Here is a 27,098-nt window from a genome sequence, read left to right as displayed (position 1 = left end):
GGTGGTGGGGGTATGGGTGGGGTATGAGGAACTCAAGTCGGGAAGGAAGCATCAGCTGCAGAGGGAGGCCCGGCTTGGGCTGGAGGTGAGCCCAGCCCTGAGCCACTCACTTTAAGGTGTCATCGGCGTTTTTGAACATGAGAATGGCGTTATAGATCTTCAAGGCTGGACCCAGCTTGACGCTCATGATCTTCACAATGTCCGCCTGTGTCAGCAAAAGGAAGGCCTCGCCGTCAATCATCTGAGGGGTCGGGAGAGGGAGGCGGAAGGCAGAGAAGGTGGAGAGGGCCGTGGGAAGGAGTGACGGAGAGGTGGGGTATGCGTGGGGAGCGGGCGGGGGAGAAAGAGAATCGGAGTCAAGGATGCATGGGGGGCGGGGAGGACAGAGACGGGAAGAGGAAGGAAAAGGAGAAAGGAGGGAGGGAGAAAGGAAAAAAGGAAGTAGCAATGGGGACAGAGAAGGACAGAGATCTCCACTGGCTCCCCCATGTTCACACACACTCTTTTTTTCTGCTGCCTGGTCTGATGTCAGTGTGTATGTGCTTAACGTCTTCTGAGTCCCCACAGACAGCGGCCTCAAAACACCTGCTGTTGTGCTTCCCCCACAAAGCCCCGGGTCAGTGTCTGCGCTGCTGGCAGGTCAACAGGCAGACACCGGGGACACGCGCAGGGGATGCGGTGTGATGTACACAGTGTCACCTACGAGCTGTTCTTGCCGGGGGGGGGGTGCTGGGGGGAGAGAGGACGGGAGAGTGATTTAGTCCGAATCTGGGCACACTTTCCTGAGCACCATCAGGGCCAACTGCCAGACTGGACAGACTGACTACCCATGAGACCATCCATCTGCTTTGCCCTAATGTCTCACTCATGACACATCCCTCGAATGACTGTTCTGTGTCCCAGCTGGAGAGAATCTTGATGTGTGTGTCCGAATGTATCATTTCAGCCCGACAAAGGCCACTCCCTGGAGCATGGACCAGATCCTGGGAAGGGTCATCCTCAGCTCTCACGGAGGTCCTGCTCCCCACTGAGACTCCATTTGATGCTGGCAGTCCACCCTGTGCCCCTGCTGGCCACTGCTTTTGTACCCCAGACCATGCTGAACCCCAGACCATGGTGAACTGAGATACGCAGCAGGTGCCCTGGGGGGGAGAGAGCCCTTCTTCTGACAAGGGGAGGATGCTGGAGCACCTAACTCTCGCGTGGCTCTGTGGCTAGCTGACGACTGCACTCAGGGAGCACTGATTTATGACTGTTGTCACGGAGGGAAGACCTCTAACGGGTGCCACATGGCTCCATCTCGTGAAACAGGTGTGGTGAAGGTGTGCCTTAGTTATCAAATGGTAAGTTGTATGAGACTGGAAAGGCTTACTAATATCAGAGATGACAGAATCAAGATTTAAAACAATGAGACTATGAAACCAACAAAATAACATTTAATAGGGATAAAAGTAAAGTTTTACATTAGGTTAATTAAAAAAAAAAATCCAGTGGTACAAGTAACAAACTGGAAAATGTGGTTAGACTATAATGGATAATTGATATAAAAGGCACTTGGGGACTTTCGTGACCTCCAAACTGGTCTGATGTGGCTATAATGAAGCTAGTGCAAACTTAATTTTTGATTAAAAAAAAAGATATATATATATATAGGGTTTGTATCTAGGGGAAGAGAAAACAACTCAAATATTCATTAACAGGAGAACTGTGGGCTATTCATAAAATGGAGCACTACTCAGCAATACAAATGAACAAACTACTGGTATGCACAATAACATGGATGAACTTCAAAAACATTACAGAGTGAAAAGAGACAGACACCAAGAATAAAAGCTATACCCCCATTTATGTGAAGTTCAAGAACAGGTATAACTAACTTACGGTGCTAGAAATTTGAACAGTGGCTGCTGATGAGGGCGGGGACTGACAAAGGGGCCAAGAAAGAACCCTCCACTTTGATGGGAATGTTTTATATCTTGGTTGAAGTACTGGGTTCAGGGTACATACATCTCACAAAACTCGTGGAACTGTACTTTTAGGATGCGTGGATTTTGCTCCAGGTACATTTTTATCTCCATTAAGAAACATCTGGGTGTCGGTTCAACAATTCTAACAAGAGTGCCACTGTGCTGAGTGCAGCTGATAAGGGGGGGGAGGCCGTGTCTGTGTCAGGGTGGGGGGTTGAGGGGGATTCTCTGTACCTTCCTCTCAATTTTGCTGTCAATCTAAAACTGCTCTATAAAAATAAAGTCCTTTTAAAAACAAAGCCAAAAAGCAGGTACTGGAGAACCCCACCAGCATGTTCTGTGCTGGTCAGAAGGCATCTGAAACCGGTATACGGCTCTGAACACATACGTTACAGTACGATCACCAGCCTAGGAGGCAAGCACCCAGAGCGGGTGGAGTTATCCTCCACCACGCAAGGATACTATGAAGAACTGGCTGTGTTGGGTCTGGATAAAGAGATTCTTCTCAGGGGAGAGGAGCAGACTTCTTTATTATGGGCGCCTGACCTGTAGGGGGCCTCTACCGGGAGTTGAGGCTATGATTTCCTGGGTGATGGGGGACGGATGTGTGTATTCTTTGGAAGGAAGATCTAAACAAACTCCAAGGTCCCTTCCAGTTTCAAACTGTGTAAATTGGGAGAGTCACGACAAAGTTCTTTACTTAAGGATGACTATTAAGGGCCAGAACCACCACTGAGCCCCCACTGTACCAGGCGTTCTTATAGAGTGATAGGATTTGTGTATTATTCTATAGCAGGCTAGTGATATAATTATACTAGACATTCTGGTACAATGATCCATTCATCATTTCCAACGCTCACGACGGCCCTGCAAGGTTGTCATCAACTTAGCCCTCATTATCTCTTTTTATCTTTTCATAGATAAGAAGATGCCAACTCAGACACAGTAAAGAGCTCAAACTGCCAGAACTGGGATTCACACCCACACTGTCTGTGAAGCTAGGGTTCTTTTATGTACAACTCACTGCTTCTTATCCTCAGTAAGCTTTTGGGTCTTGGAATTAAGTATATGTTAGGATCCTTGCAGTAAAAGGCAGACGTACGCCATTCAAGACCCACTTTAACTCACTGTCCCTAGTGAGCTAGGTCTGGAAGACAGGCTGGGTGCAGAGCAGAGGAGTGAATGGAGCCCTGTCTCCAAGAGGCATTTTCCTTCCTGCCGTGATCTGAACACAGGGTTCAGGCAAGCTGGGCCACAGTCCATACCGGGTTTTTCCCAGAGACGTGGGTCACTGTGACCAGTCTCCCGCAGGCAGGACAACAGAGGGCCCTCCCTAGCAGGGGGCAGCGCTGGCGAGGGCATCCGCTCCCTGGTCGCCTCAGTGGCTGACCCTTCTGTCCCCACTCTGCACTTGCACCTCACCTCATCTTTGAAGAGTCGTGCCTGGTCCTCACAGCCGGTCAGGGTGTGAACGAAGCTGAAGACCTTGGAAACCAGAGAAGCACGTGTTGCCAAGGGGACGGGGGCTTGGGAGTGCAGGGGGAGGCGGGCCCACGTGCACTTGGTGCTCTCTGGGCTTGGACAGCATCGCTTTTTCTTATTAGCCTAAGAGGACCCGTGCGTCTCTGCCGCCGGGTGAGCAAGGTGGGGTCCAGGTGAAGCGTCTCTCCCGCCAGACTTGCATGGGAACTAGCAGCACGTCCCTCCCCCACCCACCAGGGGAGGCCTACAGACCCATCTCGCAGCCCCTGCCGGGCACCAAGAGGGACGGCGGACAGGCTGGAGGGGCAGCAGATGCTGTGAGGAGCAGCGTCCGCCTCTGCCTCACCAGGGCCCTTCCTGAGCCCTCCTGCCAGGCTGTGGTGAGAGGGCAAAGTGGGGGACAGGAACGGGGACGGGTCCTCGCTCTCACCTCGTCAATGGTCCACTTGGCAACCGTCGAGGCCGAGATGCCCGCCACTCCCGGCAGGAGCTTGCAGTGCTGCTCCCAGCACATGGACAGCGAGCGGTCTGGGTGGGCCGACAGGGCCGACATGAAGAGGGACTGGTGCATGGCGTCGGCGGCTAGCGCTAGAGGCAGAGGCCGAGGCTGCAGGCCGATGCTGAGGACTCAGCTGCTCCCCGAGGCCCGCTCGTACCCATGCCCCTCGGGAGGACAACGGCCCCCTTCTGAGTGAGAGTCTCGCAGAGCCAAGAGGGAGGGCGACGGGACCCCTCATGCACTGCTCGCTCCCCCTGGTTAAGTGAGTCTCTCGCTTTGCAGACTCTCGGGAGTCAGCCGTGAGGAAGGACCCGGCCCCATCTCTCTCAGGCTGTATCACCCTGGGCCCCACAAGATGCTGAGGCATTCCCAACAGTTCTCCAGATGCTCCACACCAGAATGGCCTCTAACAGCCAAGACTCTCAGCCTGGGCAGCAGAAGCCCGTTCGGTTTGCCCTCCTTTTCCTGAGGCCTTTGGGGCCCTGACCAACTGAAGCAGAGTCAGGGGGTCTCCGTGTGGGAACCCCCCGCCCCCGTAAGCTGCGGCCACTGTGTCCGGCTCCGCTCCTCTCCCCTACCCCACCCCAGCCTGCTCCGCTCCACCCCCTGCCTACGCTGCCCGCCGCTCTGCCTGGGGCCTGCCTCCCAGCCTCCAGCCTCGGCTGCTGCTAGGGGGTCTCAGGAGTGATGCTGCTCCGCGGGGCCTCCTCCTTGGCCAGGCCCGGCGCTCACCTGCCTGGACTTCAACTCCCTTTGGCCTCTCTGACGAGCCTGGCCCCTGCCTACCTTGCCAGCCTCAGCAGGCCCTGAGCCATGTGGCCTCTGCCCCACGGGGCCTGCCCTGCCTCTCTCTGCCCACAGCCCAAGAGAGCTGCCTCTTTGCTGTTCACTGGGCGTCAGTTCTGGACCCGAGGCTGCCCCTCGCCACCGCCCCCTTCTCGTCACAGACGGTCCCTGCCCTGATCCTTTGGGCCCCTTAGCTTTGGCCTTTTGCCCCGACCCTGCCCCTCGCAACCACCCGCCGAGCCTCCAGGATCCTATTAGGATCTCCCCCCACCTCCCCGCGCCGCCCTCTGTAGCTCCTCCTGCCTGCTGCCATCCCTGCTCATCGGACCCCAGGAGCCGGCCTCCAGCCCCACGAGGGAGCCGCTCCCGGGCGCCGCTCAGCCAGCTCTCGGTGCCCGCCGGCGGCACCAGGAGCCTCTCCCTGGGCAGCCTCTGCCCAGCGCTTCGTCTCCTGGCCATCTCCTGGCCAGAGGAGGTTTGGCCTCCTGCCTCTGAGGCTGTTTCTGGTTCTCCACGTACCAGCGGAGGGGTCTTGGGGGACAAGGCCAAGAGGCTGTAGGGAGCCCTGCTCCTTCTCTTTCTTCCCCAGAGCACGGGATGGGGGCTCTCGCGGGCAGCAGGTGTCTTATCGAACTGCGAGCCAACTAGGGACAAGTCAGAAGCTGCTGGGTTTTTGGTTTCTTTGGCCTTACAAACAACAGAAATGTATTCCTCACGGTCACGGAGGCTGGGAAATCCAAGATCAAGGCAGCAGCAGATTTGGTATATGGTGAAGGCCCACTTCCTGGCTAACAGCCAACTTCCCTTGCTGGGTCTCATATGGTGGAAGGAGCAAGGGAGCTCTTGGGGGTCTCTTTTATAAGGGCACTGATCCCATTTGTGAGGGCTCCACCCTTATGACCTAACCACCTCCCCAAAGCCCCACCTCCTAATACCATTCGGTTTCACATATGAATTTGTGGGGGGACACAAACATTCAACCTATAGCATTATTATTATTATTATTGGGTAAGCCCTTCCTCACCCTCTCCCGCCATAGCCTCAGTCTCTGGAAAGACAACTTCCCAAGTTCTCAGGATGCTTCTGGAATGAACACACAGGCATGCGCCTCCTGGTGGTCAGAACCTGGCCCTGGACGGGAAGCTGGCCAGGTGTCCCACAGTCAGGTAGAGAAGATGCCCACTATAGTCCCGTCCCCAGAAGTCCTCACTCTGAGGGCAGGGAGGCTGGCCAAGCCCCTCCTCACTCAAGCCTGAAGCCTCAGGAAGTGCCTTCTGCTTCCACCAAGAGAAGTATGGAACGGCAGCACGAGGAGGTCAGCCACACACACAGGGCTAATAATACCAGTAGGTACTGGTGCTAAGCCCTTTACTTGACCTTTTTATTTAAGCCCCCTACTACCTTCTGAGGTGGGCATATCATCAGCATTGCACAGATGAGCAAGCTGAGGCTCAGAGGGGGGTCACCTGCCCAAGGTCTCCCAGCCCGTAAAAGGCCGTCTGACTCCAGCACTGTGCTTTTAACGACCATGCCATATAGTCCAGGTTGCAGAGACTGTTCCTGAAGAACTGGAAGAGCTTAAGTCCTGTCCACAAACTGAGCACTGAACCAGGTGATCTCCCATGGTCTCTTCTAGCCTTAAGACCATGGGCATTCAACTCAACTAAGGCAAGAGCCCTAGCGCTCCTGCTATCTATCAGGCCCTGTGCCGGTGGCTGAAGACATGAGGTGAATCTGTCACCCAAAGGAAGGCTCAGTCACCTTGTCCCTCCCTTTGGAGCATGCTATGGGCTTCACTGTATTCCCCCCAAATTCATATGTTGAAGCCTTACCCCCAGTACCTCTGAATGGGACTATACATTTAATCCTTGACCAATGTGGGGGTGAGGGGCACCAACACCCCATGCAGTCAAAGTCCATGTATAACTTTGACTTCCCCAAAAACTTCACTGCTAATACCCCACTGTTGACTGGGAGCCTTACCAATATAAACAGTCAATTAACATAGATTTTGTATGTTATATGGGTTATATACTGTATTCCTACAATAAAGGAAGCTAGAAAAGAAAATGTTATTAAGAAAATCATAAAGAAAACACATTTATAGTACTGTGCTATAAAAAATCCGCACATAAGTGGAGACACGCAGTTCAAACCCCTGTTGTTCAAGGGTCAGCTGTATTGGGAGACGGGTCTTTCAACAGGTGATTAAGTTCAAATGAGGCCGTTAGGGTGGGCTCTCATCCAGTCTGGTGTCCTGACAAGAAAAGCAATTTTGGACATGCGCAGAGAGACACCGGGAGCACACAGGCACAGCGGGCAGACCACGGGAGGGCACGGCGAGGAAGCGGCCACCTGTGAGCCAGGTGTGAGGTCTCAGAAGAAACCAACCCTGCGGATACCTTGATCTTGGACTTTTAGCCTCTGTACGTGTGAGAAAATAAACTTCTCTGTGGGTTAGCCACGGAGTCTGTGGTACTTGGTTGTGGCACCCAAGCTAAGACAAAGGAGATGGAGGGGTGAGCTGACATTTGGACTAGGTGCGTTCAGCCTGTTATACCAGCACATAGAGCAGATGTCAGACCCGAGTCTGAATCCCAGCTCTGCCCCTTACAAGGCGAGTGACTTCACCTCTGAGCCTCCCATTCCTCTTCTCTCAGCAAAAGAGAATGGTGTCCACGTTCCAGGATGCCTGTGAGGGTCAGCGACCATGTCCATAAGGCACCTGTGACAGTGCTCGGCCCTCAGTAGGTGCTCAGTATGTTATTGCTAAGTACTATTCCTAAGTACTATTATTTCAGGTACTCGATGCCTGAAAGAAGTATTATTCGTGTCCTCAAATGAGACTGAGACTCGGAAATATTAAGTGACTTGCTTAAGGTCACACAGCTAGACAGTGAGAGCCAGGCCTCCCTCCCAGGAGGCCTAGAGGCTAGAGGAGCAGGGCTAGGGGGCATCCTCCTGCCACACAGTGGGGAACCCAAGGCCCAGAGAGAGGCTCTGTGTCTCCTGCAGACTCACAACAAGGTCTTGGGTGAAGTGGGACTGGAACCCGAGGGGACTCCTGTGCTCTCACCACTGCAAGGACGTAAAAGCAAGAGGCGGCCACCCCACCCGCTGCCCCCTCCGGGTCCCCCTCGTGACTTCTCCCCCCAGTTACCACGCACTCACTGTGAACATTTTGTGCAGGGCATGCGGTAGAGGAGTCAGGACTTACTCGAGAAATCTTCTTGCGGGATCTTCCGGTACTTTGGAGGACGGCCAATCCTGGAGAGAGAGGGACCGGGTCCGTGGCAGGGAATCAGTGCCTGGCCTGGCCCCAGAGGACACGAGTTCCTGCACCCTTGCCCTCCGCACCGGCCGTGATGGCGAGGCTTCTTCCTTAGGGAGAAGCCCGTGAGGTTCCTCTTACGGGCCGAGGCCTCTGTGTCGGAGAACTCCGCCTTCAGCCGACTCTGGTTCCTCTCAGCCAGGGGGCAGCCCGAGAGGCAGTGGTGAGCTGTAAACTTGCCTGTGACGTGGCCGGAACCATCACAACCAGGAGTGGGGCACTTCCTGGGCAAGAGGAAGAAGAAGAAGGCTTAAGTTGGGCTGAATCCCCACTTGTTCCCACTGAGCCCTTCCCAGTGCTGGCCCCATTCGGAGAGTGTTTTGGGGAGCCGTGATGGGCCGTGCACTGGAGGTGTAGGAGGGCCCCTCCCTGAACAATGCCTGAGGGTCTCTTAGCAGGAGCCCCTCACTCACCGGTGGTGGAAGCTGTACTTGGAGGTCCTAGTGTGTGGCAGGCTCCGACAGCTGAGAGGGGGACAGCCCCCAGGGGAGGCAGAGCTGGGCTCTCTGGGTCCTGGGGGAGCAGGAAGAAAAGTTAGCATAGGGTCCTGGGTTGGGGGTGGGATGGGGGGATGGAGGGCAGGGAGGGCAGGAACAGTTTCTATGGGGAAGCTCAGCACTAGGAGCTAGCTCCCCAGCTGCGGGGCCCTAACCTAGACCGTGACATCATTTCCTGCTACTGAGGATCTGCCCCTCTTTGGGGTATGGGGGCTTGGCTCTCATTTCATGCTGAAACCCCAGGCGCCCTGTCTCTGAGAGGAGAACCCTAGGGGAGAAGATCAACTCAGAGCTGGAGTGGGCGAGACAGCTGAGAAGCCACACCAGGCACAATTATGTTACCCTGTCTGCTTCCCTGTTTCATTCTCAAGGCTCTGGTAACTTGCTTTAGGCCCTACTCATGCTTGGAGAATAATCGAGAAGGATCAATACCCCATGTGTCTTGGAGCTGGGAGGTCTGATGACCTGACCTCCCACCCCACCTACAGGGACCAGGATTGTAGTTAAGGTAACCTGGTTTCCTTAGCAAACATAATGTCTGCTCTGTGAGGCTCTGCTGGATGCTGAGGGAACTCCCCGGGTGCATAACTCTCTCCGAGGCTCATGATCCCAAGTGAGCTTGCCCCTGGACAGCTCAGTACCCTAAACCCAATAGCTGGGGAAGCCAGAAGCGTGGCTCAGTGTAGCAGAGACCACTGAGGCAGGGAGGATGGGGGAATCCCACAGCTCACTGTGGGCACTAGAGCCCAGCTGTGCATGTCGGTCAGAATCCCTTGGGCAAGCTATAGGAGAGGGACTGTCAGAGCTCACGGGGTTGGGTTGGACATCAGTAGGAAAGGGTCAGAGTGTCCTAAGGGTACACACGGAGAGGAGGCTGCAGGGGATGCCCTGTCTTGGAGCACCAGCCCGCGGGGTGGATGTCCGGGTGGTCGGCGTCAATCCAGAAGTCATAGGCATGACTCCAGCCATCAAAGTGGAGCTGGGGAGGAAAGGCCGTTGGAGGTCAGGTGTTCCTCGTGGAACCCAGCTCAGCCAGGAGGTCCTCCAGGCTCCTGGCGGCTCTCCCTGTCCCCAGGGCCTGTCAGAAGCGACATCCCGGATGGAAGAACCAAGGGGCCAACCTCACAATAACCCACCTCCGCCACCACATTTTCCAAGGGCCTCACTCATTTAAGTTACTGGCATCTTCCATCAATCCAGGCACAGGACAAGGGTCATCAGGCCCACTTGATAGGCTCAGAGAGGGGAAATGACTGGTCCCAGCCCACAAAGGTAAGTCACAGATGAGGCTAGAGCTAGACCAAGTTCTTCAACCTCGAGTGTAGAGCTCTCTTCCTAGACCTGCAGCCTCCCTTATGTCTGGCTCATGCCATGCCCTTGACCTCTAGCCAGTGTACAGAATTCCTGCCCAAACAGCCTGTCCACTCCCTTAGCCCGAGGTGCCCGGGGCCACCTTTATCCGATGGTCCTCCACATCTTCCACGCTGGCTACGCGCACCAGGGCTGGGTTCCTGCGGTCCACGGCTTCCAGTTTCATGTTGACCAGGAAGCTGTGTGGGGGCCGCTGCAGGGGACAGCAGCTTTCAGGCCAAGGCCCAGCTCAGCGGAGCCGAGGTCCCAAGGAGGGGGAGCCCAAGTGCCGTGCCTTGGAAATTATGGCCTGCCAAAGTGGGGATCACTCCATTTGGCTGGCCGAGTGCTCCATGCCTTCCCAGAGGTCAACTCTGGGATCAGAGAGAGCTGACTCACCACCTTGAAGGCCCAGGTGGGCACAGCAGAGGCCCCGGTTTCTTCCAGATATTTCTCCCAACAGAAGCCATCAGGGTCTGGATAGTCTGGAGGAGAGGATGAGAACAACGTCTCGGGACCAGGAGCATGGAAGGGGTACAGCACCCCACCCCCCACCACCAGAGCCAGCTCCCGGCAGAGGCTCCTGAGGCAGAGGGGTGCTGGCCAGAACCAAGCACATCACCACCCCACAGTTCACAGGGCTGTCTGGGAAGCCTGGCTCCCATTCCCCCTCCTTGGCCCTGCTGCTCCAGCCCCAGCCCCAGCCCCATTGGAAACTTTCTTTGCTTTGGAACCCCACTCCTGTGCTGAGGGGGTCATTTAACTTTCTTCCTTAAACCTCAGCAGAGCCGGGGGCTAACGGGTCTCTCCTAACATCAAAGACTTCTCAACTCCCAAGCAAAGAAGATGAGGCTCCAGGACACTTCCATCCCCTCACTGAGATCCTAAAGACCCAGCTAAGGAGGCACTGCTAAGGGATCGGAGGAGAGGGCTGTGGGGCCAGGCCCAGGAAAGGGCATTTTCTCAGGCTGCAGGGTCACCTTGTGGAGGAGTGAGGGGCTTTCCTTGCTTCTGGCACCAGCCCACCGGGTGGATGTAGGGACTGCTGGGGTCACACCTGAAACCAAGAATACTTCACTGTCCCGAGTGACACTCTGAGGATGATGGCAGCACGGCTTTAGTGCCCTCCCTCACTCTGCTGCTTAGGGACAGCTACACCGATGGCTGATAAAAAAGTCTGAACACTGCAGCATTAACTACAAACGCTAGGACTCCCGTAATGTCGAAGGGAAAATCATGAAACACAGCAGCTTGCTCAACCTAACCTTGGTATTTTTAGATGAAACAACTAATATTACATTGTGTTTCTTAGGATGCAGATCAAAGCCAGTGATAGCCCAGAGCCAAAATCAATGTCAGGCCCAGGCAGGGGCCACGTGGCGCCTGAGGTCTGAAAGTACTGCCTCCGGCCCCGGCCACCCCGCCACCCCCAGGCCAAGTCTGGGCCCTCCCACTACCAGTAGTCGTAAGTATCGTCCCAGTTGTCAAAGTGCACGAGGAAGCGGCTGTCCACCACGTCGGTCACGCTGGCCACACAGACGAGGGACGGGTTCATGCGATCCACCGCCTCCAGCTTCATGCCCACCTGGAAGCCCAGGGGTGGGGGGCTCTGGGGGCAAGAAGAGGGGCTGCCATGGCCAGGCCCAGGCTGGCTAGCACGAACCCAGAACCCCCTGGCACAGGGAGGAGTAGGTTCTCTAGGAGTCATGCCTGGGGTGGGGCGGGGCGGGGTAGGGGAGAAATCAGCTGAGAAAGAGGGTCCCTCCAGGGCAGAATCTTAACCCCCAGCCCTGAGCCACTCGGGAGCTTCCAGTCTCCAAGGTATGCTCACAGGCAGCCTCACTGTGGTGGAAGCTGAGCGACAGGCAGGAAGCTACCCATTCACCCCAAGGAGTCGGCCAGGGTGAGCACAAGCCTCTCCTCCCCAGATGAGCCTGGCCTAGCCTGCACTGAGGCAGCTGGGGCAGCAGTGGGGTGTTGGGGAGAGGGGAGGAAGGGCATCTGTCAGGCATTAGCTTTAAAAGCTGTCATCTCCCCCTTGACCTTTACTACAACCCTATGGAGATGGGTACAATCATCCCCATTTTGTAAGTTAAATAACATGCCCAGGACCGCAGTGCCAGTCAATGGTGGGGCCAGGAATTAAACAGCTTGACTTACAAGACTGCATTCCCTGTCCTAATAGTGGGTAGAACGCCCCCAATCACCTGGGAACCTGGGGTCAGACTGCGGTGGGGGAGGAAGTGTCCCTGTCTGTGTGGCACGGGGACACTCTGACCCATGGGGATCCTGCACTTTTGATATGGTGACAACTTTAATGGGGGTTCCCTCAGTCTCTCAAACCTGTGGCTGGGGATCAGGAGCTACTTTAACTGCTGGATAAAGCTGTCAGCTGCCTTGAACAGAGAAGGGGACAAGGAATGAGTGTTGGGACTAAGTGGGAGAGCTGCAGTGTTGGTCAAAGGGAAGGAAAAAGCAGCTCCCAGAACAGAGGCTTGGACCTTCAATCAAGATCTGCAGAGCAAACCAGAGCAAGAAATGAGAATAGGGATATCCCAGTGCCCGGGCTGAGCTGGTGGGCCAGGGACTCGCAGCGGGTGCTCAGAGGAGAGGGTTTGTGCAGTAGGGCGGAGGGGGAAACTGGGCGGAACCTAGAACCAGCTCCCCCTCTGGCCCTCGGCCGGCCTTTCAGTGGGAGAGGCCAGAACAAAGCTGAGGGCACTGGTAGGTGCGCTCTCTCCTGATGAGTCAGGACAGCCTGGCTGGCCGCAGGGATTCTGTCCCAGAGGGTGGGGGTCCACTCTCGCTCAGGGACACTCACGTGGCTCTGGCTCGCAAACAGGTGCTTGGGGGCGGCCTGAGCTCGGGTGCTGCGCAGGTACTGGCTCCAGCTGAACTCCTCCTCCTTGTAACCTGGGCCCCTCAGGGGGGAAGAAGAGAGTGCCGTGCAGACAGGGGCTGGGCCGTAGCAAGGGCGCCCCACACTGAAGCCCCAGAATCGGGAAGGCCCAAGGACCTCCCAACCCTCAAGCGCCTGCCCAAGGAAACCCTGCTGAGGTGGGACATGACCTGGGTAGAAACCCAAAGCGAAAGGGCAAAGCAGAAGCCCTGGGGCCTAGTCACAGCAGGATTCGATGAAGAGAGGCTAGCGGTGGAACAGGGAATAAGGAAGGGGGACCCACGGGGAAGAAGGGAAGGTCGCTGTGAGTAATTCAGCTAGGCCTTACCTTTGGGGGGCTGCAGCTTGTGCCCAGTCTTCTCAAACCAGCCAGCGGGGTGAATGTCAGGGGAGTTGGCATTGATCCAGAAGTCATGGCACTCGGAATACCCATCAAAGTGCAGACGTAGGCGGTAGCCACACACCTAGCCCCATGACGGAGAATCACAGGGACTCGGGCGCCGGCAGGCACCCCCTCCCTCTCCCTCACCTCTCCTGGCCCAGCCTGGTGGTTTCGAGGGTCTCGAATGCTAGCAGGATCCCCAGCCCACCACTCTTCCCCCGTCCTGAACCTGGCCCCGTGCTCTCCCATCCCTCGTTGAGGACAGAGCGTGTACTCGCGAGCCCTGAGTTCTGGGTGAGACAGGTGGAATCTATGACATCTTCCTGCCCTTTTGAGCCCTCGACAGAACCCCAAGGGCACCTACCAAGGCTCAGGCTTGTTCAGGGCCCCTGATGGCCTTTCCTTCTGCCACCATCTCTCACTGCTTTCCACTCACACACTGCTCTGACTTCACCAAGCTGATGGCAGCTCTCAGAACTTGGCACCCTGTTCCATGCCCCAGTACTTTTGCTCGTTTTGCTTCTTCTGCCTGGAACACCCGACTTGTTCACAACTTATCCCTCAAGGCTCGGCAGGAGGACTTTCTGTGAAGCTCCTTCTGCCCCCTCGGTGCTGCCCTCCTCAACACCTGTTGGCCACCCCCTGCCCCCCTCCGTGGCATGTCGCTGATGTGTTCATCTCACTGATTCCCATGCTGTGAGCTCCTAGAGGACAAGACCTTGGTTGGACGCACACCAACATCCCTGCCCTCAGGATCTCTCCTCCTCGGGCTCCCCCAGCACTGAGGGATACACCATTCAGTAATGTCACCACACCCAGTACTTTGGTGTTTGTTCCATTTTTTAGCTTTCTGTGTGTTCCACCATAAGCCCCTACAGACTGTGTGCTTTCTGAGGGCAGGGCAGCGTCTCCCTCATCTAAACCAGGCCCTCCATGCCCCCAGCAGTCCCCGTCAGTCTACCGAAAGAGACATCGCCAGAATGTGGGTGCAAGCCTCAGCTCACCTCGGCCACGGTGAGGATGAAGTACATGGACGGGTGTTGAGGGTCGATGCCTTCCAACTTCATGCCCGGTCTGAAGCCATTCTTATTATGAGTGACTGCCTGGTACTGTCAACGCACAGATTGGGGAGGACCCAGCCTCCATCCAGTCTTATCCTTGCCTAGTGGGCTTGGGGTGAAGGAGCTGCCTTTAGGCCCCACCCGCCTCGTATTACCAAAAGGGTAACTTATTTGGGGATCTTCAGTGCAGGGATTCAGAGCAGGACAGACTAGTTCCCAGGTCCTCTGAAAAATGTGGGCTAAGTCAGGGCTGGACTTAAGGGCTCCCCCTTATCCAGGCCATGGGAAGATCAGCGTACAGAACCGAGTAGAAGGTACCGGGATTCAAAAGTCCACAGGTGCAGTGATGGGTGAGCCTGGGTCCCACCTCTCTACTTCCTCCTACCCTGAAAGCCTCTCAAGGTGAGCCCTTTCCTACTCTGGGACCCTAACCAGCCTCTCCCCCTTCCATTCTGCCAGTGTTTTGAGGGCTATCAGACACACAATACACCAGAAGGCCTGAGTTTGGTGGTGAGTTCCTGGACTGGGCATACAAGCTCTTCCCAGGTAGAAATTATCTGACTCACGTCCTGGAAGAGGCTGACAGGGGCAGTCACAGCCTTCTGCTCCTCGAGGTAGGACTCCCATGACCAGCCTTCCTTCTTCTCCCCTGATGCTGTGGACAGGAGACAGACAGACTGACCCCTGGGCTGCTCCCGACAGACTATTCTTCTCAGTTTCCCCCAACTCAACTCTACTTTACCTGCAAAACAAACCCTTGTCTATGATTGCGTGCCGCCCTCCGGGCCCTCCCAGCCATGATGGCACCAGACACAGGGGCTCAGACCTCAGGCGAGCCTCGTTCTCCGGCGGGGCTACGCCAAATTCCATCCGCCCTCATCCCCAGGCCAACCGGCAAAAGTACTCTGGACTGCAGAGTATGTAAGTGAGGTTACAAAGTCTCAGCCACAGAGGGACCCTGTTCTCTGACAAAGCTGAGTAACAAGCTCTGAGCCAGAGGACTTCATCACAGTGCCACCTAAGCTCACGGAAAAGAAAGGAAAGAGAAAATGTAGAAGGAGGAAGAAAGAAAGGAGCGAGATCACAAAGAAATAAGAAACTCTCGTTTTTCAATTCTTCCACTGAACACACAGAGGTACACACAGAGACACAAATACATATATGTGTGCTTGGTGTGCCCACAGAATAGAGACAGATTCTATGGCCCTCCCAGACATACACATGCCACGTGACACGCGCACACACGCGCGTGCACACACACACACGCACTGTGGTCAGGGCCTGCCTACAGCCCTCGGAGTCTCCAGGTCCTGGGGAGGGGGAGACAAATTCCCCTGCAGGAACTTCAGGTTAGCCTGCAATGGAGACCCGGCCTCCAGCACAGACGAGAAACATCATTTAAAGACCAGAATAGGTGGCAACGTATAAGGTAGGCTCACAAAGTCAGCCTGGGCTGCCTTCAACTGATGGCCACAGACAATGAAAGAGGCAACTACTTGCAAAAATCAATTCCTATCCCTTGGGTAAATAGCTCCAGCTTCTTCTAGTAACTTCTATGCCCCCATTTTTGTCATCTGCAATATGCAGACAACTTCATCTACCACAGGGAGTCGTTTGGAGGAGCAAATGAGATGCTATGAGTAAAAGATCCTCATGAAATGCAAAGTGGTGGTCTTGAGTAAGTCTGTCTTTTTTTAAAAATTTTTTATTGTTATGTTAATCACCATACAGTACATCATTAGTTTTTGATGTAGTGTTCCATGATTCATTGTTTGTGCATAACACCCAGTGCTCCACGCAGAAAGTGCCCTCTTTAATACCCATCACCAGGCTAACCCATCCCCCCACCCCCCCTCCCCTCTAGAACCCTCAGTTTGTTTTTCAGAGTTGAGTAAGTCTGTCTTATCTGGATTCTAGCTCTGCCATGCTCTGGTTCACTTGGCTACTGCCCTGGGTCATTCAGATGTGGAGTGCTTTGTCACTCATGAAGAAGCTTTTTTCTTTAGTTGGAACCTAAGTGGCTAGAAGCACCTCCCTAGGAGCTGCCTAAGTTCCCTGGTCACTGTACTGAGCCTGACCCAGCTGGGCCAAAGCAAGGATTTTCTTCATCAACTGATCCACCAAGCCATCAGACTCTCTCAGAGACCTACACGGACAAACCAGCCTAGAGCACATCCTCTGTCCTGAGTGAAATCTGGATTGTCCCTAGAACATATCACCTACAGTGTTCCCTCAAGAAACCCTCGGTTCTCCCATTCGGCCTTCCTCCAGACTTACTGAGCACGCCAGGGGAGAGAGTAGGCTTCGGGACGCCAGGCCTGGCATTGTCTCTCTGTCTGTTGCCACTGCAGTTGCACATCATCCTGTGTAATACCTCTTCACTTTTTCCAAATCACCACTACTATCACCAGCCCTTCAAAACACCCATCCCTTTCTCTCTAGATGACATTCTTCTCTCCTCACTCTTCCTGAACAATAACATGAGCCACTTGTCAGTTTCTCACTAAAGGCACCTCTGCCCCTCCTTGGTCCTAACTACCAAGTTCACCTCCCATCGGCCCTACCCCGAAGTGACCACGTCCTAAGACCCCCGTGCCACAGCAGAGACCTCTGACTTCATCTTCTGTCCCTTACCCTCCCAACCCCCAACGTTGCTACTTGCCTCCCTGAGCCTTTAATTATCTGGATTCTCTCACTAGCCATGATGCATAACAAGTATATAGACTTCACAGTTTGTCATCACACACCACTTCCATTTACCTTAACTGTTCCTTTACCATTGAGTGGTACTTTCTGTGTGCCAAGGCTGGTGCCAGAAACTGGGGGTACAGGGATGCCTCAGAGACTTCACATACATGGTCCCCTTTAATCCTCACATAATGTCTTGAGGAGACAGGCAGGATTCACAGTAATCCTTTTCACAGATGAGAAAAGAGGTTAAACGGAATCCACTGGAAAGGGGCTTAACTATGCAACCTTTCAGTCATGATTAGACCTTCCCTCCCTGACCAAGCCCCCAGCCTTCTCCAGTTTCCTGCATCCATTTTCCACGGTGAACAGTGGGCTGAACTGTTAGGTACATCCTCCAGACCAAATAAGTCCCAAAGCCCCTGGGGATGGTTTTACTATTTGTGTGCTGTACACAGATGCCCAGCCGAGAGGGTGAATGTGGGCTGAAATCCAGCCGGGGCTCCTTGCTGCGCCATGTGGCTGAGTCTATTCAGGTTGCCTTTTTCTAACTGGGTCTGCTCAGAAAGGGCGCCTTTTTTACAATGTGTCCCAAGGTATGGTAGAGACTCGCTATGGTACTGATCCTCTCTTGACTTCCAGAAATGCTCCTTTGCCTATTCCTGCTTCCTTAAACTTCACGCTCTTGGCTAGCACCTTCTTCAGCTAGCTCAGGTTGTCCGAAACCAAACTCGTAACTTCTCTGCCGAAGCTTGGGGCCTTCCCGGTGTAGTCTAGTTCAGTCCATGGTACCAGCACCCATTCAACCAGCCACATAAGCCAGGAACTTGGGAGGGATCCTTTCGGTCTCTTTTTCACCCCCAGGGTCCTTCAGGCCCTGAGTCCTGCCAACTCCAACTCCTAGCTGGCTCTTGAATCTATCCCCACCCCTCCATGCTCACTCTTCGTCTTGCTTTGAGCCTGGTCCAAGAGCCTCTGGATTGATCTCTCTGCCTCAGATTCAGTCTATCAGCAGAATACCTCCAAAATAAAACTGGTTTATTTCTTTGCTTTAAAGTCCACAATGGCTTCTGCTTTACAACCAAAAAGTCCAAAACTCCAAACACCTTTCTGCAGCACACAAAGCTCTCCGTGAATTAGCCTGATTGTGCCTTTCCACGCCCGTGTGCTTCTGCGCCTGTGCACATCCTAATCCCTCTGCCTCATCGGTCCTGCCCCACCCTGTTCCATCCTCCTATCTTCTCATCCTTCAAGATCCAGCCATAGCTCTGGCACCTAGCACAGGGTTTTACACAGAAAGATGATCACCAAATGTTTACTAAATGAATGATGAGAAGGATGGATATATGCATACATGGATGTATGGATGATTGAATATATGGATGCGTGGATATATGGGTATATAGATGTATGGATGCATGGATGCTTGGATGCATGGATGTATGAATGCATAAATGTATGAATGTATGGATGCATGGATGCTTGGATGCATGGATGTATGAATGCATAAATGTATGAATGTATGGATGCATGGATGCATGGATGTATGGATGATTGAATATATGGATGCATGGATATATGGATACATAGATGTATGGATGCATGGATGCTTGGATGCATGGATGTATGAATGCATGAACGTATGGATGCATGAATGTATGGATGCATGGATGCTTGGATGCATGGATGTATGAATGCATGAACGTATGGATGCATGGATGCTTGGATGCATGGACGTATGAATGCATGAACGTATGGATGCATGGATATATGGATGCATGGATGTATGGATGCTTGGATGCATGGATGTATGGATGCATGGATACTTGGATGCATGGATGTATGGATGCTTGGATGCATGGATATATGGATGCATGGATGCTTGGATGCATGAATATATGATGCATGAATACATGGATACTTGGATGCATAGATGTGTGGATGCATAGATGCTTGGATGCAGGAATGTATGGATGCGTGGATGCTTGGATGTATGGATGTATGGAAGCATGGATGCTTGGATGCATGGATGTATGGATGCATTGATGGAACGTCACCCCATCTACCCCATGAAGTTTTCCTTGACTACATGAGGCAGTTTGTTCTGTGACGGTCCTTCCTACCTACATACCTCAAACACAACACTTACTCTACCATTGCATTATAACTACTTGTTCATAAATCTTTCCCTAACATTGGACTATAAGCTCTCTAAGGGCTAATATTGTGTTTTCCTTAGTCCGAACTCTTATATCTCAATAAGGCTGGGAAAAAAAGAAACAGAGAAGGCATACGTAGTAATAAGAGAAATAAAAAAGGGGATATCACCCCATATTCTGCAGACTTTAAAAGATAAGGGGGTATTATGAACAACTTTACATGCTTCTGACACATTTCCTTCTGAATCACCCAGTCTCAAGCCTATCTCTGTGCACTAGTGAAGTTGTTCTTGAGTCACCAGGGCCACAGTCCAATGACCTTTCCCATTCCTCAACTCTCTTGATCTCCACGTGCTACCAACCCTTCTTCCATCTGAGCATTTCCTTCTTGCTGTGCTCTCTTAGATGTATCTTCCTCCTCTTCTCTTGCCATCAGAGGTTCTTCTTTCTCCCACCCCAACCCTGCTCCTCAATGGTGGACCCCTAGAAATACAGTAATTCCCTTCCATTTTCTCTCTTTCTGTTCACTCTCTTAGGAAGCTTCTTCAGCACTGCTTCAGTCGTTTAAGTAGAGAGAATTTGTTGGGGCGCCTGAGTGGCTCAGTTGGTTGAGCGACTGCCTTCGGCTCAGGTCATGATCCTGGAGTCCTGGGATCGAGTCCTACATCGGGCTCCCGGCTCAGTGGGCAGTCTGCTTCTCCCTCTGACCCTACCCCCTCTCATGCTCTCTCTCTCTCTCTCAAATAAATAAATAAAATCTTAAAAAAAAAAAGTAGAGAGAATTTGGAAATTAATGGTTCTAGCCAGACTTTTCACTGGGAACACAAAACTGAAGAGGCTGGGCTCCATAACGCTATGGTCTACTCTTTACCTGGCTTTTGGTTTCTAGTAAGTATAAATGGACCTTTTTGAAAACCTAATGAAAACCATGGACCATCTCCCCAGAAAAATAAATAATTCACAGAATTTTGCATGTAAATTTAGACTAGGGACCTCAGTTAAGAAGGCATTGCTAAGACTGTTGAATCACAGATCTGTACTTCTGAAACAAATAACGCAACATATTTTAAGAAAAAAGAAAAAGAAGAAGATAGCAGGAGAGGAAGAATGAAGGGGAGTAAGTCAGAGGGGGAGACGAACCAGGAGAGATGATGGACTCTGAAAAACAAACTGAGGTTTCTGGAGGGAAGGAGGGTGGGGGGATGGGGTTAGCCTGGTGATGGGTATTGAGGAGGGCACATTCTGCATGGAGCACTGGGTGTTATGAACAAACAATGAATCATGGAACACTACACCAAAACAAATTATGTAATATATGGTGATTAACATAACAATAAAAAATTAATAAATTAAAAAAAACTAATGATGTAATGTATGGTGATTAACATAACAATAAAAAATTAAAATAAAAAGAAGGCATTGCTAGAAGAGTCATACTGATTAATGACTTGTACTGAATCACATGCTCATTCTCAATTTGTTCCCCAACTCCACATAGCATTCCTTGTATGTTGATGTAAAATATGTTTCTTATATGTCATTAAGAAATGACACGGCTCTGAATAAATATTTCTCCAAAGAAAATATAAAAATGGCCAATAAGCACATGAAAAGATGCTCACCATCATTAGCCATCAGGGAAATGCAAATCAAAACTACAATGTGCTACCACTTCACACCCACTAGGATGGCTATAATAAAAAAAGACAACAGCAAGCATTGATGAGGATGTGAATAAACTGGAACCCTCATATGCTGCTGGGGGAAGAGAAAATGGTACAGTCCCTTTGGAAAACAGCCTAGCAGTTCCTTAAAAGGCTAAACATAGAGTTACCATATGACCCAGCAATTCACTCCTGGGTACACACCCAAGAAAAATGAAAACATATCCACACAAAAACTTGTATACAGATATTCATATCAGCATTACTCATGATAGCCCTGAAATGGAAGCAACCCATATACCCATCGATTGATAAAGTGTGATACATTCACACAATGGGCTCATTCAGCAGTAAAAAGGAATGAGATACTGATGCATGCTACAAAGTGGATAAACCTTTAAAACACTGTGCTAAGTGAAAGAAGCCAGTCACACAGGGCCATGTATTATATGATCCCATTTATGTGAAATAACCAGAATAGGCAAATCCATATCCAGAGAAAATAAACTTGGGGTTGCCTAGGACTACAGGAGGTGGGTGGTTTGGGGGGAATGACAGCTCATGGGTACAGGGCTTCTTTTTGGAATGATGAAAATGCTTTAAAATTGATTGTGGTGATGGTTGCACAAATCCGTGAATACACTAAAAACCACTGAATTGTACAAGTCAATGGGTGAATAACATGGTATGTGAATTCCATCTCAATAAAGCTGTTAAACACTACTTCGTAAAAATATGTATGAGGCACTAACTGCAAAAAATGGATAAAGTGGACACCATCAAAATGAAAACATTCTACTACTCAAAAAACATCACTTAGAAAGGAAAAAGCAAGCCACAGACTGGGAGAAAATATTTGTAACATATACATCTGACAAAGGACTTATATTCAGAATATATAAAAAATTAATAGTAAGAAGATAAACAACCTAATTAAGAATGGGTAAAAATGTGGGGCGCCTGGGTGGCTCAGTCAGGTAAGCAACCAACTCTTGATTTCAGCTCAGGTCATGACCTCAGGGTGGTGAGATCGAGCCCAGCATTGGGCTCTGTGCTCAGCAGGGAGTCTGCCTGAGATTCTCTCTTGCCCTCTCCCTCTGTCCCTCCCACTCTCTAAAATAAATCAATAAATCTTAAAAAAAAAAAAAAGGGCAAAAACGTCTGTCTATGGTAACTATAGGGAGACAGAACAGCATGCTTGGAGGACTGCTGCTCTGAATCTGAAAAGGCTGTCACAAGCTGACCCTGAGGAACGCCACCAGAGATACCTAGTCTGGGTGTGGGCAGACGGACAGGTGACATGAGAATATCAGAATAGCTACTAACGATTACACATATTGTGAAGACTTTTACCACGGTGTTTTAAAAAAGATTCCTCACACGAAGCGGCTGTGGAAAAGGTAAAGTGGATACATGAAAGAGAGAGAGTGCCTGAGTACATACACGAGTTACACGGCTCTAACTCATAAACTACTGGAACATTCTGTCAGGACCAGACACGTCAGGCCTGTACAACATGAACCCAATAGCTGGCCATCCAACTGCCAGAGTGTAAACATAATACGGATTCTCCATACCACAGGACACTCAAAAAACCCTGCCAAGCCCACCCCTCATGCCAGATTCTTCTGCCAAAAGACCCCAAAAACAAGTGGAAAAAAACTTAGCCATAAATGCAAACTTCTGCCAACCGAGACAGTATCTTCCCTTGAAAAAAGGAGAAAAAGCACAAGGAGGAAAATATCCAGAAATCAATGCCACACCAATGTTTACCGTTGAGAGGGCAAGAGGTATAAATCAAAAGATAATTCTGTACTGCTCAACAGGACCCAGCTAGAAGAATGCTGATCCATGAATCTATTTCCCTAAGTAAGACAGAGCAGTTGAGCCACTGTCTTGGGTGGTTGGACACTGTCTCCTTCCTCTATGCAAGATTTAAGAGGCCATAAATCAATGAGAGCTATGCTTTTGGCTTCTGATGTGAGAGACAGCAGTGAAAATCTGGTTTGGTTGCAATGGGCAGAATTTCGAACGGGCACTACAGAGTTTGGAGCCCAGGACACAGACTGGGTTCCTCTGGCCGGCACCGGATCCATCAAGGCAGAATGTCCTAAGAACTCACTTCACCCTCTGGCTCTCTCTGAGACAGAGAAGACAATAACTCAGGCAACTGAGCCATGGTCTGAGAGGACTCACCAACACACAACTCATGCATTCACGTACAGAGCAAACATTGATTGAGAGTCTACTCAATACCAGTCGCTGAGATGAGCACCAGCAATACAATGATTAATAAAATAAATTCAGTTCTGAGGGAGGAAGATAGAATTCAACAAGCTGTTATGCAGGACCTAGGTGATTACAAGTGTGATAAATGTTACTCAGCTCCTGCTGACTGTTGTCACATGGGAGTGGAGATGGCCCGAGGGCCAGAGCTGACTCTGAATGGCCTTTGTTCCCTTTTTTTTTAAGAACCAAAAGGCCAGAATGGGAGCTCCAATAGCAAGGTCAGACCAATGGCCCCTACAAACTTGCACACACCACCAAAGGGAAGCAATGCCACGTGATGCCATTAAAAGCTGTTTAAGTCTTTGGATTCCGAGCCTGGCAGTGAGGCCTATTCACGCTGGATAATAGAGGATAAAACAAACACACGATATAATCCCTCTCCAAACACACGTACACTAATGCATGAGCCAGAAACGTTGTCTCTCTCGCACTTTCTCTCTCCCTCACACATGCACTACTTTATACTCATCTATGTACGTACCACACACCATCACATGCGTGACACATACTCCCAGCCTCACACCTCCAGAGGTGTGTACACACATCACATCAACACACCCACAGACACACACACACAGAGGCCCCCATACCAGGCTGGCTGTTCCACTCCTCACTTTCTGGGGTGCGAGCAGTGGGTTGGCCCTCTGGATCCTTTCCTTCTTCTTGCTTCTCCTGTGGAAGGCAAGCCTGATTCCTGTCCTCATGGGTTGGGGTGAAGCCCCAGCCTCTATTCCAGGCCCCTGCCTGGCTCTCTGGTCACACGGTATTCTGCCCCAAACAAGGGGAATTTCTTCTAGGCTACCGGCAGGCACAAAGCTCCAGCGGGGCAACCCCCGATCACGTGGACACAAACTCCCGTGAGCATACAGCCCCTAGTTTCACAGTCTGACTACAATCCTCCTCATTCCTCAGATCTGCTGTGTGTTGATTTTACTTGCCCACTGGAGCTTTCATGCTGTCTCTTCCAGCTTCTCTGCCTTCGGCCTCCTGACGGGGCTCCGGTGATGGAGCTTTTCATCTGCTACTCATCTACTTGGGTGCTGGTGTATGTGAATGTGACTTAGCCCTGACACTAGACTGAGATGGAAGCCCCAGAAAAGCAGGAGGGTGACTTAATCATTTTCTTCTAACTCAGTACAGGACCTGAGTCAAAATGGGACCCCAAAATACGATGAGTGAGTTATCATGTGTCTTCTCTGGCCCAGCCCCACAGCCTGGATTAATGGAGAGGATAGTGGTTATTGACAGGTAGCCTCTAGCCTCCCCTTCCCCTCCCCACTGCCCTCTTCCTACCAAGGCCTCAGGCTCTGACTCCTCCTCCGACGGGCTGTGGTATTCCCTGCGCTTCCTCTTCTTCATGGGTTTGAGAAGCTCAGAAGTGCTGGTGCAGGAGTTCTGGCCTGAGGAGTTCTCCACTATGACTGACCTGAGGGACAGATGGCCTGAGAGAAAGAACCACCCACCCTACACCACCCAGTCCCTCTCCTAAGCCCTGAGCAGGAATGGAGAATGGGGGCCCCCAAGGCAGAGCAAGTGGGGCTACAATCCCCTCCCCCTTACCGCTCTTGGAACAGTGGCGGGCAGTCATCATTGGAGGAACCAGCAGCATCTGGACCCGCGCTTTGCTGAGGTCCACACTCCTGGCACTGACAAGTGCCATCATCTTCTGGGGGATCCTGGGGGGGATCTTCTGGAGGATCCTGGGGGAGGTCCGCTGTGGGGGCCAGAGGGGCCTCAGGCCTCCCATCCATCACAGCGACACTCAGGCTCCGCCCGCCTCAGAGCCCACGCCCCCTCTGGCTCCCCGGGACAGGCCCCCAACAGTCTTCTCTATCTCAGGACCAACCCCCGGGCGCACCCGCAGAACCCAGGCCACCCACTCCATCCTCCTCCACCCCCCACAATGGAGATTCCTCAGGGAGCTCGGGCCTCGACCCGCCCGGGCAGAGCCCCAGCCTGGGGACTGGGGGGTCCTACCCGGCTGCTGGGTGCCCGCATCGCCACCTCCCGCCGGGGCCTCGCCATCTTCATATTCGGCCACACCTTCGGGCCGTAGCTCGGGGCTCGGGGGCTGCTCCGCTCCTACCATGTTCAGCGGTGCGTACTCGCTTATCCGGAACTGGAGCGTGGGAGGGTCTGAGGACTGGACTCCTGTACCCCCTCGACCCGCCTCTGATCGGCAAGGTCCCCTCCCGCCGCCTTACTCCGCAAGGCTCCGCTCTGGGTGCCTCCCTCCAAGCCACGCCCCTAGCAGCCCGCCAGACCCCGAGCGCCTCCACCCAAGCCATGCCCCTGGAGTCCCTCACTCAAAGCCGCACGCCAGAACCCTCCATCCCGAGCCCCTTCCCCCTCCTTCGCCTCGGGCCCCTCCTCCGGCCCGCTGGCCCCGCCCCACAGGTGGGGCTCGTAGGGCCCCCGCCAATGCCCACAGACACTGACCCGCAGGCCGCTCCCAGGAGGCGGGGCCGCAGCCTCGGTCCACTCCAGGAGCCCCACGGTGGTGGCGCTGGAGCTGGCCGCAGGCCCCGCGCTTAACTGCGGCAGAACGGTGGCCGTGACGGGGACGCTGCCAGCCACTCGCTCCGGAGCGCCCACATGGATCGTCTCCCGCGGAAAACAGGAAACATCCAGGGCACTGCTGGGCAGGCCAAGGGTGGCCGAGCCGGCTGCGAACAAATACACAGACATGACACAGGTGAGCCTGGTGGCCCTGCCCCATGCATGTGTAGGCAGGTGAAAGTATGTCCTTTCCGGGATCCACAACTCCCCCCAGGCCCCTGGCTTGGCCCACCTGGGATGATGAAGGCAGTAGCGGGCAGGTGAGAGCTGGAACCTGGACTGTCTCTGGCCACCAGGTGCACGTTGACCTCTCCCGTGGAGGGCCCCTTCAGTGTCCTCAGCATCTCCATTTCGGCATTCCCCTCCATCCTGGTAGGCCTGCAAGCTGAACACGACCCCCAGGAAGATTAGGGAGGGAGCAGGCTTCTTTGAGGAGGAGCTCCTCACCCTCAGGCTGGCAACCTGCAGAGAAAAGCCTCAGTCCTGAGGAGAGCAGGGTGTCTTAGGAGACCAACATTAAGTCTGGCTCCTGGCTCTAACCAGGTCACCCAGGTGAGGGCTCTGGCCAGGCCCTGCATCTCCCCCAGACTCTGGAAGATGGGCATGCGTGAGGGTGCTTTGTAAACTGTGATGTATAGGTACACAACTGACTCTGGGGAGTAGGTCTCAGGTCAAGGTTCTGTCTGGCCAGCTGTCAGTGACAGAGCCCAGGCTATGTCCAAACTCCCCTCTTCTCAACCCCCACCTCCAGCCCCAGTAGAATCAATCTCTTCTTCCTGGGGGGATTTAGAGCCCTCAAGTACCCGGTTCGATCTCACTCATAAGGTCCATTTTCCTAGGAGGTGATCTTTCCCAATCACATTCTTATATTCTTATATGCCCCCTGCCCACAACCCTTCCAACCCCAAGCACAGACTAAGCACTATAACATCCGTTGAACAAATGCATACATGTGAAAAGCAAAGAGGTGTTGTTTGAGAACCCAGGCAGTGAATGACTTTTCTATATAATAAAGCAAGGGCAAAAAAGGTATTTAACAAAGAGGTGGTTGAACAAGTAAATATATGCGGGATGAAAAAGACCTAACGACATAACTATACTTAGGATCTATCATTTACTTAACTCCTAAAACGTACTGGCCACTGTTCTAGCGCCGGTCTTACCATCACTGTCCAGAATTTTCTGTGATGATGTAAATGTCTTATGCCTACATTGTCCAACACACTAGTAGCCACTAGCCACACGTGGTTACTGAACAACTGAAATGTGCCTAGTGTGAATGAAGAACTGAATTTTTAAATTTTATTATTATTATTATTATTTAGAATTATTCACTTTGCAGTTTGTTCAGGTTTTTTTTTCTTCAAGATTTTATTTATTTATTTGACCGAGAGAGACACAGCGAGAGAAGGAACACAAGCAGGGGGAGTGGGAGAGGGAGAAGCAGGCCTCCCGCGGAGCAGGGAGCCCGACGACAAAGGGCTT

At 52.5% G+C, this 27,098-nt stretch overlaps 1 protein-coding gene across 3 annotated transcripts; it reads right to left on the bottom strand.

The window, feature by feature from the left end:
• L3MBTL1 (L3MBTL histone methyl-lysine binding protein 1) lies at window positions 1-25,981 on the bottom strand. 3 transcript variants are annotated; one of them, XM_088026273.1, is made up of 20 exons: window positions 25,846-25,981; window positions 25,494-25,720; window positions 25,032-25,173; window positions 24,615-24,768; window positions 24,348-24,480; window positions 23,645-23,726; window positions 14,821-14,909; window positions 14,198-14,302; window positions 13,140-13,275; window positions 12,734-12,825; window positions 11,370-11,521; window positions 10,893-10,969; window positions 10,312-10,397; window positions 10,016-10,126; window positions 9,427-9,541; window positions 8,479-8,578; window positions 7,952-8,289; window positions 3,880-4,037; window positions 3,390-3,452; window positions 1-241 (listed from the first exon to the last, which is right to left on the bottom strand). In XM_088026273.1, exons 1-20 carry the CDS (start codon window positions 25,979-25,981, stop codon window positions 107-109), a joined length of 2,631 nt encoding a protein of 876 aa, XP_087882399.1. In that variant the 3' UTR covers window positions 1-106. The 3 variants fall into 3 exon arrangements, with proteins under 3 accessions (XP_087882399.1, XP_087882400.1, XP_087882401.1); XM_088026274.1 differs by lacking the exon at window positions 3,390-3,452 and having other exon boundaries at window positions 7,952-8,001; window positions 8,092-8,289; XM_088026275.1 differs by lacking the exons at window positions 25,494-25,720; window positions 25,846-25,981 and having other exon boundaries at window positions 7,952-8,001; window positions 8,092-8,289; window positions 25,032-25,158.
• Between the last annotated feature and the right edge of the window lie 1,117 nt (window positions 25,982-27,098).

This window comes from Eumetopias jubatus, unplaced genomic scaffold (genome assembly GCF_037043125.1).
Source record: "Eumetopias jubatus isolate StellerSeaLion01/CBP00866 unplaced genomic scaffold, mEumJub1_p1.0 scaffold_9, whole genome shotgun sequence".
Lineage (NCBI taxonomy): Eukaryota > Metazoa > Chordata > Mammalia > Carnivora > Otariidae > Eumetopias > Eumetopias jubatus.
This window is presented reverse-complemented; position numbering and strand designations above follow the sequence as displayed.